This window comes from Miniopterus schreibersii (assembly GCF_964146895.1).
Source record: "Miniopterus schreibersii genome assembly, chromosome: 1".
Classification (NCBI taxonomy): Eukaryota; Metazoa; Chordata; class Mammalia; order Chiroptera; family Miniopteridae; genus Miniopterus; species Miniopterus schreibersii.
This window is the reverse complement of record NC_138101.1, coordinates 160,229,881-160,245,989: the sequence shown is the minus strand read 5'-3', so window position 1 is coordinate 160,245,989 and position 16,109 is coordinate 160,229,881. Positions and strand designations below refer to the sequence as shown.

The 16,109-nt window shown below is 37.0% G+C and overlaps 1 protein-coding gene across 1 annotated transcript in view; it reads left to right on the top strand.

Annotated features, from left to right (window-relative positions):
* The window catches only part of HERC1 (HECT and RLD domain containing E3 ubiquitin protein ligase family member 1), a 166,598-nt gene that overhangs the window by 91,470 nt on the left and 59,019 nt on the right, over window positions 1-16,109 (top strand). The window contains exons 27-35 of the mRNA XM_081157121.1: window positions 1,923-2,138; window positions 2,771-2,891; window positions 3,129-3,366; window positions 3,522-3,715; window positions 6,998-7,153; window positions 8,079-8,185; window positions 8,716-8,826; window positions 11,503-11,679; window positions 15,654-15,893. Coding sequence (XP_081013247.1) covers window positions 1,923-2,138; window positions 2,771-2,891; window positions 3,129-3,366; window positions 3,522-3,715; window positions 6,998-7,153; window positions 8,079-8,185; window positions 8,716-8,826; window positions 11,503-11,679; window positions 15,654-15,893 — 1,560 coding nt within the window. The remainder of the gene's footprint in view (window positions 1-1,922; window positions 2,139-2,770; window positions 2,892-3,128; window positions 3,367-3,521; window positions 3,716-6,997; window positions 7,154-8,078; window positions 8,186-8,715; window positions 8,827-11,502; window positions 11,680-15,653; window positions 15,894-16,109) is intronic.

Below are 16,109 nucleotides of genomic sequence, written 5' to 3'. Positions count from 1 at the left end.
AGGGAAAACTTTTTTTCTTCTACTCCTTGCCTTCCCTTTGCTCTGCCTGAGCTTTTTGATGTCATTATCTTAACTATAACAGCATGATATTTTGTTTGAAGTGAACAAAAGTGCATTTTTAATTGCCATCTCTTAGAACAAGATACTCTAATCATAAGTCTTTAATTGTCTCCTAGAAACTAGAGTGAGACTGGCTGATGACCATATAGATCTCAGAGCCTCCCATTTTTTACCTATTTATCTTCGTTTAAAAAGGGTTAAATTAGAACACCATAGTAATAATGGTGAATGCTAAATTAGGGAGCAGAACTTTAAGGAGACACAGGATGTCTGCATAACCTCAACGTATCTCCCTCAAAATATTTATTAATTATTGTGGTTTTAACATGTCCACAAATTCTTTGATACTCATCTCTATGGGAGCTGGAACTTAACTCTTCCTCCTCTTGAGAGTAAGCTGGACTTAGTGACTCAGGGCTTACAAACAGTATGAAAAGGGAGAAAAATAGTAATATTATGTTGCGGAAACATGGCAGACATCATCTTAACCAAGTGATCAGAAGTAACATTACCAGTAATAAGATCGTGAAAACATGTAACTCTGATAATGTTATGAGAAGACTTTAAAGTATTCTTCCCCTAAATCGATAACTCTGGTTCAATCATGAAAAAACATCAGGCAAATCCAAATTGAGGGACGTTCTATAAAATACATGAACAGCTCTTCCAGAGTGTCAAGGTCATGAAAAACAAGGAAAGAGAGAAACTGTCACAGACTAAAGGAGATTAAGGAGACATGACAACTAAATATAATGTGATTTCCTGAACTAGATCCTGGAACAGAAAAGGGATATTATGAGAAAATTGGTGAGGTCCAAATACAGTTTGTGGTTTAGTCAGTAGTGTTGTTATACCAATGTTAATTTCTTAGTTCTGATAAATGTACCACAGTTATGTAAGATCTTAACATTAGGGGAAGCTAGGGGAAGATATACAAGAACTCTCTTCCATCTTTAAAACTCTTCTTTAATGTAAAATTTAAAAAGGGGGGTTAGGCTGATTGACTACAGTGGTAGGTATTATCCTCCTAGGAAAGATAGAGCCAGAAGTTTAAGAGAATCAGAGAGAAACCTTTCAGAAATACTTTTTCTCACTTATATGTGGGATATAAAACTAAAAGCAACAAATGAACAAACAAAAACAAACAAAAACTCATAGACACAGACAACAGTATTGTGGTTACCTGAGGGAAGAGAGTGGAAGGATAGTAAAGGATAATGGGGGTCAAATATATGGTGATGGAAGATCTGACTTTAGGTGGTGGACACACAATGCAATACACAGATGATGTACCATAGAATTGCATACTTGAAAACTATATTATCTTATTAACCAATGTGACCCCAATAAATTTAATTATAAAAAAGAAAAACTTCTAATTCTTGAACTAGGGTATCTATTCTGTATAACTTTATTATAAATAAAGGAAGCAATAACTATACCACCTCACAGTTTTGAAACCTTCCCATATATCTCCTCATGAGCATCACGGTAGCTTTATGAGTAGGTTACATATAGTACTATTAGCCCCATTTTACATAAGAAGAAAACGGAGACTCAGGAAGTTGTGTTTCCTAAGGGTACACAGTAGGTGACAGAGTCTAGCCTTGAAACCAGGTCTCCTACATCCAAATTTACTTTTCACATTGTACTGTGTAGCTTGTTTTGTACGATAGTATGCTTATAGAGTTTCTAGAGATATTTTGATTTTTTAAAAATTATAATAAATGTTCATCTTAATAAAATCGATTCCTAAGAAATGTCAGAATTTTCTGTGATATATATTGTCTGTGACATAAAAGTTCCCTTGTGTCTCAGTTCAGTGAAGAACTCTAAACTATGTTTATTTTACTTTTCTCAAGCTTCGTTTAGAGGCACTTCACCAGATCCTCATTCTGTTGTCTGGAATGGAGGAAAAAGGTAGCATCTCTCTGGCTGGAAGCAGGTCGAGCTCAGGCTTCCAGTCACCCACACTGCTCACGTCTGTGAGGCTGCAGTTTCTATCAGGGTGTTTTGGTTTAGGCACTGTTGGACATGCAGGAGCCAAAGGAGAGAGTGGCCGATTGCATCACTATCAGGTAGGTGACGATGACACCTTGCAGTATATTCAGATTTTAACTGTCTTTTTACAAAATCAGTATTATAATGCTAAATTTTTTGGTGTTTAAGATTGAAATTTTAAAATATAAAGACTTTTACATGACTCTTAAAGATATCTCGTTTGTTTAGTTTCCTGAGTAATAGTATTATAGTTGGGGTTAGGTGAGCCACGGTACTGTTGTACTTTTAGATTCTCTGCTGGCTTAGTTTTATTAACCCTTAGCTAATTTGGTGGAGATAGATCTAAGTTGAGATAGGGCGTTTGGGAGGATGGGTTTCAAGAATTTACATTTTAGACTTAATCATTCTGTCTAAATTCTCTGATTGCTTGGGGAAAATTTTTTTTAAGTGTTGTCTTTATGTCTTACATATTTCTATAGGAATATATGCTTTGTGGGAAAGGAGAAAGATTGTATAGAATCAGGAACTATCAATTTAAAAATAAATTTATTTTAAAACTTTTATACACTGAAATGTACTAAATAATTAAAAACCACCATAGGACTCTAGCAGATAGGTAGACTTAGGATAAAATGCTATTATTACTTTTATTTGGGAAGGAGGTGTTATTGTTGCTAATAGAAAAAGTAAATCTTTATGTGTAATTCAGGATGGGATCAGAGCAGCTAAGAGAAACATACAGATTGAAATCCAGGTGGCTGTGCATAAGATTTATCAACAGTTGTCTGCTACCTTAGAGAGAGCCCTGCAAGCAAACAAGCATCACATTGGTGAGTAACTGTCCCTGGAAATACAACATTCAAGTTATTTTGGCCTGAGGTTATGCTACATAGTTAACGTTCTATACCTTGTGTTTGACATTAGTAGATCAACTTACAGGTAAAGAATAAATATTTGAAAATGTAGTAGTATTCCATGTTAGTATTTATATTTTAGATTATGGTTCATTTTAGTAAATGCTTTATTTACTTCAAAGAAGATTCTCAACTGTTTTTCTTTTTTTTTAGAAGCCCAGCAGCGTCTCCTTTTGGTTACAGTGTTTGCTCTAAGTGTTCACTATCAACCAGTGGATGTTTCTTTGGCAATTTCCACTGGTCTGCTAAACGTATTGTCGCAGTTATGTGGCACAGACACTATGCTAGGACAGCCCCTGCAGTTGTTGCCAAAGACGGGTGTTTCTCAACTTAGCACAGCTTTAAAAGTGGCTAGTACAAGATTGCTCCAGATTCTGGCCATCACTACAGGGTGAGCATTGTAGATGTCTTGGTAGACCTGTGTTGGGTCTGGTCTTTTCATGTTTTAGTAACTTCACTTTTCCCCTAATCTCCTTTGTATGTTTAATTATAACACTTGCCCTTCTGTGTTATTGCCATTTATTTTCTTCCTGTTATTTTATGTAGGACCTATGCTGATAAGCTGAGCCCCAAGGTAGTTCAATCCTTGTTGGATCTACTCTGTAGTCAGTTGAAGAATTTGTTGTCCCAAGCTGGTGTACTACTTATGGCCTCTTTTGGAGAAGGGGAAGGAGAAGAGGGTGAAGAAGAAGGAAAAAAAGTTGACTCTAGTGGAGAAACTGAGAAGAGAGATTTCAGAGGTATAAACCTTTTTCTCTGTCATTATCTACAAGCATTTATTGAGTCCCATTGGGTGCATATCATTAGGATGTCTACTTCTTTCTGTTGTGGGCATGAAAGGATTTTTATTTGTTCATTTAGAAACTCATTTTCTTTACAAATGCGTATGATATAGATGAGTTTCTGACCGAATCTTCTTTTGTTAGAGTCCATTAAACCTGATATGGTGACCATACTGTTTACTCTCTGGGTTCAGCCTCTCCTTGGCTGTCCTGGCTCTAGAACCTATAGGTTCTAGGTGACTGATTCCCCCAGGCTATGTTTTCTTAGCATCTGGTCCTGACAACCCAACCCATCTCGAACCACACTTTTGCCTTAAGTGTTCCCCAGGACCAAGGGTTTTATTATTTGGGAACTGGGTTAGAATTAGAGGAGTTGAACTTCTTGATAGTCTGGTTGACCTGTTCCCTAGTCACTAAAAAAATTCTTCATTATCCTTAGCCGTCACAATTTTTGGTTGCTGAAATATGATTATCTGCTCACAGCTTTAGAAAACAATAGTGAACATTGTATTTCAGTTATTTAAATTAATTAATTAAACCCTGAATAGAACCTCCACATATGTCTGTTACATAATTAAGGGAATAAAGGTCTAAAATTGGTTATTTATTTTAAAAATTTTGTGAAACTACCATGTCTTATTACCATAATAAACTCTGGGAGCCATTAAATTCTTTCTGGATTAGATAGATAGATGAAAGGAAGGAAGGATGGATGGGTAGATGAATGACCAAGTTAACCATTCTGTGCCCTAATTCCTTCATCTATAAAATAAGGATAATATAACCAATCTCCTAAGCTTGTTATGAGTATTAAATAATTTAATGCATGTAAAACACTTAGAGAAGTGTCTGTCACATAGTGAGAGCTCAGTGGATATTAATATTGGAATATTATAATATTCTAATACCTATAAATTGTATGGATAGAGGGAATTGTACAGATAGGGTGGATAGAGGGAATACCTTGGGGTTACAAAAGTAATAAACTATTGTCTTTGTTCTCAAGGGGTAATAAGGGAGGCAGACATGTAAACAAAATAATTACAGTGTAATACAGGAAACTCATTAGAAATAGCTAAATCTCTTAAGGCAGAATCTAGGAGGTTGTATGAGTCTGATTAAGGACTAGCGTTTAGTTTCAGAGGCTGAACCTATGGCACGTTTTTTCTCCCTATTCATATAGAGAGTACTGCGCTTATAGAAAAAGCATGGGCAGACTCAAAAAGTATGATAAAATAAAAACAAGCATTTTATGCCACCTCCTGTTTTCCTGTGATCTAGTGGTGGATACAGGGTTGTTAAGGTGATAGTTTCTCACCACTCTGTGCTGAATATTGCACATATGGATAGCAGGGAGGACATAGTGGAGTTACTTCTCAGCCTATAGTTCCCCAACAAAACTGGATCCTTCCATATCCAGGAAAGAATGAAACAGTTCTTCTGTGAGTGAATCTCAGCAGGTGGAACAACAGACTGAATCCACATCCACTCCCCTCAGGTCATGCTGGAGAGAAAGCCATTGCACCTCTTGATTTATGGGGGTGGCTGGGAGCGAGACTGATTCTAGTCAGTGCTGGCCAGGCGATCAGAGGCAGGCTGCCCTCTATAATTCTTAGCTGAAAGGTGTACCCTTCATTTCAAATGTACTGTTGATAATGAAACACAAACTGTATCAAGTTCTATCAGCCAGCTTTATATGTAATGCCTCCAGGCTTTAATTAATTTAATTAACTTAGTGTCTTGTTATAGAAATACTTGCTGGGAGTAAGGATGGGTGGGGGTAGAATGGATGCCTCATAAAAGAGATTTTTCCCAGGGATCTCCACCAAAAGAGAAAGCTTCATTGAACTAGATTTTGAAGGAATCTAGTACTCAGGACAGGCTAGTAATTTTATATTCTTCAAACTAGTATTATAAAAAATATTTGCTTATTAACATTTAAGAAAAGGAGAGGTAGATGTTGTATAGAAGAACTATAGAGGAGTTCTTAGCTTTTTATCTTCTATTGTCCATAGCAATTTAGCTCTGTCATAGATTTGCACACCCATCTCAGTAAAACATAAGTCCTCTAATTAATTACTGTCCATCTAAGAATGCCCCTTGGTGGTGGTGAGGTGGGAGCAAGTCTCCTTTCTATCACAAGTGACTTGTCTGCATTTTCCTTAATTTGATATGCCAGGATCTTCCTGAAAGAAGTGCTGTATATTACTTGTTTTCAAATTGTTACGATTTTCCATGCTTTAGTGCCACTTAGGGATTGACATTCTGGGCAGCAGCCCCACTGGCACACATTCCCCTGGTTCTTAGTGGGACTTTGCCAGGATAAAGAGGTATGAAAGGTGTTGGATGATGAGAGAACACGGTGTGTTACAGGAAGAACAGATAGTTCTGTCTTCAAATCGTGGAGGATGGAGGGAAACAGACAAGAGAAAGGCTGGTGCTGATGCTGGTGGAAAAACTGGGGCATTTGGGTAGGGCAAGTTTGTGTGAAAAACCTTACAGATTGTGAGCTCAGGCAAACAAGACTCAGGTCTTCTTTGTAGAATCTGAAAAAAGTTTTTTTTAGAATGTGATTCTTTGATTGGTGGGGCAGAATGGGGGGGATCATGAACTTTTGAAAATGTGATTAAATTTATGAACTCTCTCACTAGTCAGATACACATATATACACAATTTTTATACACCTCCCTCAAATTCTATCCAGTAGAACTCTAAACTTGGGTAGAGAACTATTTTTTTTTTTTTTTTTTTTTTAGAATAGCATTAAAAAATATATACAAACCAAGTACACATACTTTATTCTAGCAACACACTGTTGTACACAGATATAAAAGATGTTTTAAGTTTGGCTTTTTCTTTTTCTTTTTTTAAAACATATCTTTATTAATTTCAGGGAGAGGAAAGGAGGGGGAGAGAGATAGAAACATCAATGATGAGAGAGTCATGGATTGGCTGCCTAGCCCGCAACCTGGGCATGTGCCCTGACCGGGAATCAAACCCTGATCTCCTGGATCCTAGGTCAATGTTCAACCGCTGAGCCACGCCCGGCTGGGCAAGTTTGGCTTTATTTTCTGTCTTTTCCTCATTCTGTTCTTTAAATTTTTAAACTTCAGCAGCAGACAACCTAGATTTTAAATTTAGGTTGCTGCTTACTGCACTCTAAATGTAAGTTATTTGATATAAGGCTATTTCCTGTTTGTTGGCTTTTGGTTGTAATGTAAACTTGTCTTCACTCTTCAGCTGCTCTTAGGAAACAACACGCAGCCGAACTGCATCTGGGAGATTTTTTAGTTTTTCTTCGCAGAGTTGTATCTTCAAAAGCAATTCAGTCGAAAATGGCTTCTCCAAAGTGGACAGAGGTGCTTCTGAATATAGCATCTCAGAAGTGTTCTTCAGGTATATTTATTACCTTTGTCTTGCTTTAGAGTATTTTTATTTATCACATGTGTTTTATTCAGATAATGTAAGGCTTTAACAACATTGGATACTTGACCTTGATTTCAAGACTTTTTTTTCTTGTTTACTGAGTAGTTATTTGATGAAAAGAAAACTAATTTTAGGAGAAAAAAATTGATAGAAATTAATAATAGTAGCCCTACAGAAGATCATGGATTGAATTGAGGACTTGGCCCTGCTTGTTCAGATTAATGTAATAAAAATAAGCAGAAAATATCCTGTTTCATATGATAATTTGGCACAGATTTTGACCTCACTTCTTGGATTATCAGAATACAAATCTGAATTTGTCCATTCTCTCTTATCATGATATAATTTCTGTGCTTTGCTTACTTTAGAAAAGTATAAGTAAGTATAAACTGCTTATTCCCATTAATCCTAACACTCTCTCTGAGGCAGTCAGGGCATGGTGGACAGAGAAGAAGCAATGAAAGGGTATGAATAAACCTTAGCTTTAGAGATAACAGACCTGTTTAAAATTCTACCTTTGCCTCTACTGAGCTCTGTGGCTTTGGTGAAGTTACTTAACTTTTCTGAGCCTCAGTAAAATCAGGATATAATACTGTATGGTTTGTGAGGATCAATAGAGTTAATGTATATGAAATCTATAGCACAGTAACGTGGTACAGGTAGTTATTATAGTGCTGTTCCCTTTATATATACATAAAAACTGAACTGTAAACATGAATATTCATATACCTTGAATGGGGATGGGATGAGTCCAGAATTATTGTGATTATAGATTGAGGTGAAGTCCATTCCACCCATAAATGCTTAGCAGCCTTGATTTTTTTTTTCCAAGAAGCTCATTTAAACTTTGAATTTAAGTTACATTGATAATAAAAAAATGTCTTTCCTCCCCCAGGTATTCCTCTAGTTGGTAACTTAAGAACGAGGCTCCTTGCCCTTCACGTCCTTGAGGCTGTGCTACCAGCTTGTGAATCTGGTGTAGAAGACGATCAAATGGCCCAGGTTTCTATTTTTAAAGTTGTTAGAAAATGTTTTTGACATCCACATGATTCAACCAAAATCTAAACTTATAGTTTCTTCCGTTGTAAATGTGTCATTTATTCAGTAGCAAAACTTCCACTCCTGAGATTCCTTTCCTAATAATTTCATCTCCAAGCAAGGAGAAAGAGAAATTAAATAATGGGGTGTAAGAAGGAGGGGAGAGTGAATACATGCAAGGTCAGAAGGAAAGGAAAATCTGTGAAATTTCTCACTAGGTTTGGGCATCTACAGAGAAATGTGTGAGGTTGCATGGTCTATTCAGAGATCTACATAGTGAGGCAATATGAGGGCAATGGAACCTACTTTCTAGTGAGTTAATGATCTTTCTTAAAAAAAAAGATATTTAACTTACAACTACCCAAAGTAACTGTAGGACATCGATATAATCAAATGTCACATGAGACTTAGTATTACAGTTGGATGATTTTATCTTTTCTAAATTTAGGATTACCCTTTACAAATTTTATTATTCTTTACCCTTCATTAAATAGGTTGTTGAACGCTTATTTTCCCTTCTCTCGGATTGTATGTGGGAGACACCCATTGCTCAGGCCAAACATGCTATTCAGATAAAGGAAAAAGAACAAGAAATAAAATTACAGGTAATCAATTTCTCCAAAAAGATATTTTTAGACAGCACAAGTTAATGTCCTGTCTCTGGATTCCTTCTCCTTTGAGGGACCTTGTCCTATCAGTTATTCCATTTCCTCTCTACACTCAGTCTCTCTCTCCACTGCTTCCTTCCCCTCATTTTATAAACACCTCTCTTCCCACCCTCTCAAGTCCTTTTTATATTCAGGAAGCCTTCCTATCTTCTCTATTGTCTTTCATTGCTAAGCTTCTCAGAAGAGTAATCTTACACATGTTACAGTCATTTCCTTGCTTCTCATTATTCCTTCAACCCTATCTTCCATCAAAGCATGGACATTAAATGACAAAGGTAAGTGTTAAGTGCTAAATACATTATAGACATTTTTGTCCAGGCCTTACTTGACCTTTTGAAACTCTAGCCTTTTATAGTTTTCAGAACACTACCTTCTCCTAGATCTTCATATATCCTCTGCCAATTCTTGATTCCTTCTGGGGGCATCTCTTCTTTGCTGCCACTTTCTCCTTGCCTTCATCCCAAACTCTGATGTTCCTCAGGGTTCTGTCCTTAGCTTTTCCAGCAGTCTCAGTCACACCTACCTACATGCATTGCCTTCCAAATGGAAATGCTAGCCCAGGTGTCTCCTCCTCAAACCTTTCCCCCTTTCTTCCTGGCACCACCATTTATCTGGCTTTCCAGACCTGAATTCCTGGGAACTCTTAACTCTCCTAATGTCTCCATCCATGTAGTCACTAGGCCTCATTGATTTTACCCCCTAAGTAGCTTGAATCTGTCCATCTAGCTACCTTAATTTTCTTTTGGTTTTCTTGACTTCACACTTTTTCTGGTTTTCCTTCTGCCTCAGTACCATGGCCTTTTCTTACTCTCTCTATTGGTTCTTCTTCTGTTTAACCTAAGTGTTAGAATATCTCAAGGTTTAGTCCCAAGAACCCTTCCTTTTCTCAATTGTCACCTTCATTTCCTTTCCCATACCCAACAAAACCCTTTTCACACCCATATACCATTGATTCCCAAATTTTTAATTCCAGTTTTGAGATTTTTCTTGAATTCCAGACTTGAATGATAGCCTAAGAGGCGTCTCACATGTAATAGTATCCTTAGTTCTGTCATACCCTGTTTCTTCATTAGGCTTTCCCATTTTTCTACTTAGTACCTCTACCAAAAAACCTAGAAGTCATCTTTGATCCCTCTCTTTTCTGTCCCCCCTCCCATTTTCTTCATTCATACAATCTCCGAGTCCCATCGACTCCTCTGTAAAACATAACTTGAATTTGCCCACGTCCCCATTCCTCTGCCATGACCCTATTCCAAGGCACTGTCGTCAACTGGCCTGGTCTATGCAATAGCCTCCTTAACTGGTCTTTCTGCTGACATTGTTAACTCTCTATAGTCCATTTTCTACACAGGATCCAGAGTGATCTTTTAAAATTATAAATCAGAGCTCCTTGGTCCCTGTTTAAAGCTCTCCAATGGTTTCATCATTCTTGGGACCTAATCTAGAGCTCCTTGTTTTCTCCTTATGCTAGGGAGAACACCTTGCCTTCTTCCTGTTCTTGAGCATAATAAGCTTGTTTTTTTCCTTTGGGCTTTGCACTTGCTATTCTCTCTACCTAGTACTTTCCTCAAATACGTTTCTCAAAGACCAATGTTGTCTTATTCATGTTGCAGTTATCACTTCTTCAGAGAGTCCTTTCCTGCTCCTCAATCTAGAGTTAGTTGCCACACATTCCTTGTTACATCACCTGTTTTAATTTTAATATAGCACTTATTACCTGATATTTTTTGTTTATATGTTTTCTGTTTCTTTCAAAATTTAAGTTCTGTAAGAACAGATACCTTATCTATTTAATATACTGCTGAATATGTAGGACCTGGTAGTACCTAGCATGTAATAGATGCTTAATAAATATTCATTGAATGAATGAATGATTTCAAGTTCTCAATATTTCTTATCTGAACTCTTGTAGTAGTTTCTTGATTGGCCTCTCTGCCTTCATCCTGTACACTCCTTGTAAAACAGTGTTTTAAAAACAGATCTGATCAGCGATCTACTATAGAAACCATTCTGTGTAGGCACTCCCTATTATCTTTGGAGTAAAATTTAAACTTAAAATAGCATTCAAGGCCTTTTATGGTTTTGTTTCTTTTTCTCTTTCTAGGCTCCTTTTCTTCCAATCTCATTCTTTAGAACTTCCACATTGCTTGCAATTACTTTAAATCAGTGAATTCTCTTGCACCTTCATGCCTTGATACATGCTCTACATACTGCCGTAAATGCCTTTCTCTCCTTTGACCATCTGCTAAATGCTTTCTCATCATTCAGGACTCAGCTTAGAAGTCATTCTCTTTTGAATGCTTACCTTATCCTTTCCAAGCATGGTTATATACTTAAACTTTTATGTTGCTGCTATATCTGTTATGTAACTTCTATTATTCTCTCAGGACTACAATATTGGTCTCATTTATTTGCTTCTGTTCCCTAATTGTACTGTAAGTTCTTTATGGACAGGGACCGTGCTGTATTTATCATTGTATTTTTATTGCCTGCACAATAACTGGTATGTAGTAGATACTTAATGTTTGTAGGCTGAAACCAAGCAGTTTTAGAATATATATTATCTGAGATCTCGGTTACTCCAAAATACTGACCCAGCTTCCTTTCTGGTAGAAGCAGGGAGAGTTGGAGGAAGAAGATGAGAATCTCCCTATACAAGAAGTATCCTTTGACCCAGAGAAGGCCCAGTGTTGCCTAGTGGAAAATGGGCAGATTTTAACTCATGGCAGTGGAGGAAAAGGATATGGATTGGCATCAACTGGAGTAACCTCTGGTTGCTATCAGTGGAAGGTATGTAGAATTCTAAGTAGTTTTTAGCATTTTTGTCTTTTAGTCTTTTTTCCAGGTTCTTTTGAAAAAAAATATATGGAATTACTTTTCAAAAATCATTATATGTAAATATCCTATCGTTGTGTAGTATGTTAATATAAATAGAAACTGAATGAAGGATATACCGGCGTGTATAGAAGGCAACCAATTGATGTTTCTCTCTTTCTTCCCCCCTTCCTTCCCACCTCTCTCTTCCTTCCTCCCTCTCTAAAATCAATTAAAAAAAATTATTATTATTATAAAAATTAAAGAATTTTAAAATGTTTCAAAATAGATTTACCAAACTTTCTACCTCCTTTTATCATAATCATTTATCCAGTGAGCAACCTAAGAAAAGATGAATCTCTTTCCAGAGAGAGCTTCATCTACTAAGGCATGTATATCAGAAGAAAGGTGAGACATGTAGAGACAAGCTATTGGTCTTTCGTTGCAAGCTGCAGCTAAACCAAAAAGCTGAACATAATAAGTCAATAGGAGTGGGATATTCCCAAAAAGAGGTGAAGAGTCTGATTTGTTAAGAGTGGTCGGAAGGGTCATAGTCCCTGTGGTATGCCCTCCTCCAACTTTCGGCTTTCGGTAAGATTCACAAGTTAGGAAGGTAATCATTTTCTATGTCAAAAATCTAAGAACAAGCCCTTTCCCAGCGGCATTTGCAAGAGACCCAGAATCCATGGTGTTTTCATAGTTTATAACACCACAGAGGAGTCCTAAATCTGCAATACTTCCAGAGCTTGAGTTTTGTTCATTGGGCCGGTTCCTTTAGTTGAGCATTGTTCATGTTGGGTTGAAACAGCCCATAGCTGACAGTATGAGGCTTTAAGTTAGAGTCAGGTCCAGGCAATTAGAATCTGTGAATTCAGGATTCTAAAAAGCTAGCAACTTTTTTGGCAGCAAGAAAGCCTAGATGCTGTAGGATCATACAGCTGTGTTTTAAGACAAAGTGAGAAGCAAGGCTTTCCTAAGCCCCTTTTAAGCCTTTTCAGTCTGAGAATCCAAATTTACCCACTCAAAAAATAGCCACTTCAGGCTGGAAAATCATCAGCCTCCAAAGGTCAGACATCTAATTTTACAAGAACTCATTGGCAACTAAAAACTTTCTATTATTGAAATTAAAAAAAAAAAAAAAAAAAGAGTCACACAAGTGGTTTTCTACTTATCAAATTTCTAACTATATGCTTCACTTGAAAATCAAGTACACAAGGATGTTCTTCAGTGAACTACAGTTTGAATAAAGGTCTTTTTCTAAAAGGAAAACAAAACAAAAACCTTTTTACAACTTTAAAAGTATGTCTATGTCTCATTCTGAAGATTGCTACTCTTTTTATTTTGTCTCCCTTTTTCCAGAAGCTCCAATAGGCAAAAACCATAGCAAAAAATCATCAGTTATGGGCACTTGTTTTATTTCCAATACATAAAGAGTTTAAATTTCAGTCTACCCACTGGTGGCAAAAAACAGGGTAGTTGTGGCCCACTAACATGTTTTTGCAGCTTTCGCTGGTCAGGATGATCTCGTAGCATTTATGAAGTTACAAGCATATAACATTTTACATTGTTTTTTATCATACATCCAGATGCAGTAGCCATAAAACACAGCTGTTTTTTAAATTTTAGTTTCCCCCCCTTCAGATCCCAAGTTTACTCAAACCCCTAGCAGTAAATTTAGCCTTTCCATGGTTAATTGATTAGACAAGAGGCACTGCTACAGAAGCGGTAGTATCTAAGCTAAAGAAAATAGTTGGAATGTTTCTCTTTTCTTTTTCTTTCTCTAGTCTTTTCAGTGCTTTGCTCTAGCCCTGGAAACTGATTTAATACCCTTTCCCTGCTCTTTTGGAGGAAAGAGCAGCACTCATTTCTCATATTTTTGGTTTACCCAAAATTCACCTTCATGGATTTTTGAACTCTTTCTCCTGCCACCTGGAGGAAAGAGCAGTTTCAAGCTAACGTTTATTTTTTGGCCCATCTAAATTCCATTTGTTGGGAATGTTTGGGTCCTTTCTTTTCCTGCATAGAGGAAAGAACAACAACTTTTCCTTTGGCTTCTCTTTTTCTCACTTTAGCTAGCAAGGCCAGAAGCATCCAGGAGATCCAACAAGCCAGCCCTTAGAAGCTGATGATTTTCCAACCTGAAGGCATATTTTTTAGCTGGATCTGTTATTTTTAAATTCCATAGGTAACTTTTACCTCTCACAACAGATAGCAACTCACCTGCTGTTTCATAACATGTGTAACTCCATAGCCATCAGACACCAGAGTTTTGTCTTTCCTCACTTCTCTCTTTTCCCCAGGTAATGCTATAACTGTATTTTATTGAGTTGTAGTGAATCTCATGGTTGCCACCACTGTGTTGGGGTTCCCCAAAATCACCCCTATATTCAAACATTTGTTAGAAAGACTTACAGGACTCGACATGTAGTTGTACTTATATCTAAGGTTTATTATAATAAATAAGGACACGTAGCTGGATAATAAGGGAAAAAGAGACAGGCAGAGTCTGGAGAAATCCATGTGCAAGCTTTCTTATGTTCTCTCTCCCTCCCATGAGAGGTCACATGGAGCACACTCTTTCCCCAGCAACAAAATGCAGCAACATGTGTGACATTTTAGGGAAGCCCATTAGAAACAACACCCAAAATTTCTACTGGGGGCTAGTCATGAACGTACACTCTGCCTGGCATGTACCATAATTCCAGACTCCCAGAAAGAAAGCAGATATCCCCATAAACCTCATTGCTTGTTCAAACATTCTGGTGAGCCACCTATATATCACTTCGGGAAAGTTTTGTATCAATGTAGGAAACTCTTTACCAGTTGAATTCCCAGGTACTAGCCAAGGACCAGTGTTATAAGCATGCCTTTTTAAAGATAGCAGTCTCAGACATGCTATATTAACTTTTCTGCACCGAAGTATACACAAGAGAGTTGATAGATTTGTATGTAAAGAATTGAAGCTTCCCATTAATAATTTTCTGGTCTAGATGTATTTCTTCAGCTTCATAATTAAGATGTAAGCTAAAATTGCTTATTTAAAATGAGTATTCAAGCCCGGCTGGGCATGGCTCAGCGGTTGAGCGTCGACCTAGGATCCAGGCGATCAGGGTTCGATTCCCGGGTCAGGGCACATGCCCGGGTTGCGGGCTGCAGCCGATCAATGACTCTCATCATTGATGTTTCGATATCTCTCTCTCTATCTCCTTTCCTCTCTCTGAAATCAATAAAGATATATTTTTAAAAAAATAAAAAATAAATAAAATGAGTACTCAAGCCCTAGCCGGTTTGGCTCAGTGGTAAGAGCGGCAACCTGCAGACTGAAGGGTCCCAGGTTCGATTCTGGCCAAGGGCACGTACCTTGGTTGCAGGCTCGACCCCTGGCCCTGGTCGGGGTGTGTATGGGAGGCAACCAATCAGTGTGTCTCTCTTACATCAGTGTTTCTCCCCCCCTCTCTTTTTCTCTCTCCCTTCTTCTCTCTCTGAAAAGCAATGGAAAAAATATCCTTGGGTGAGGATTAAAAAAAAAAAATAAGTACTCAAGCATAGGGAATATTCTAATAACTGTGTATCGTATTAGGTGGGTAGTAGACTTATTGGAGGGATCACCTTGCAAGTTATGTAAATGTCTAACCACTATGCTGTATATCTGAAACTAATATCAAATATTAACATTCAATAGAATGTCAACTGTAATTGAAAAACATTTTTTAATAAAATAAAGACTAAATGTTCTACAAGGTAAAAATTAAATTTGTTGAAAAATCTTTACAAAATGATGAAATTTATTTCATTTATATATTATTTTCACGGGCTAAAAATAAACTTAGGTTTCCATAAATGAATAAATATTATTTATAAACATATTCCTCAATATTGGGTTTATGCAGTTAATAGTAGTATATGAATAGGTTTTTGAATCTTAGTGAATGTTACTGTTTTCATTTTAGTTTTACATTGTGAAGGAAAACAGAGGTAATGAAGGCACGTGCGTTGGAGTTTCTCGTTGGCCAGTACATGACTTTAACCACCGTACTACCTCGGATATGTGGCTCTATCGGGCCTACAGTGGTAACCTCTATCACAATGGAGAACAGACGCTGACATTGTCCAGCTTTACTCAAGGAGATTTCATTACCTGTGTGTTAGATATGGAAGCCAGGACCATTTCCTTTGGGAAAAATGGAGAGGTACTGAAACTCATTCACAAGCATTGCATGTCTTCTTGTTTTTATTTACACTCAAGTCAGTTATTCAAGTGCTAGTTATTCAATTTATAGATTATTCATTCTCTGCTTTTTTTCAGTTCTTTTAGTATTTGTTAGCTCCAAATCAACAACAGAAAGATAGTAAAATTACAGTAAGATTGTTAAAACAGATGAACTAATTAGCATCATTTATTATAT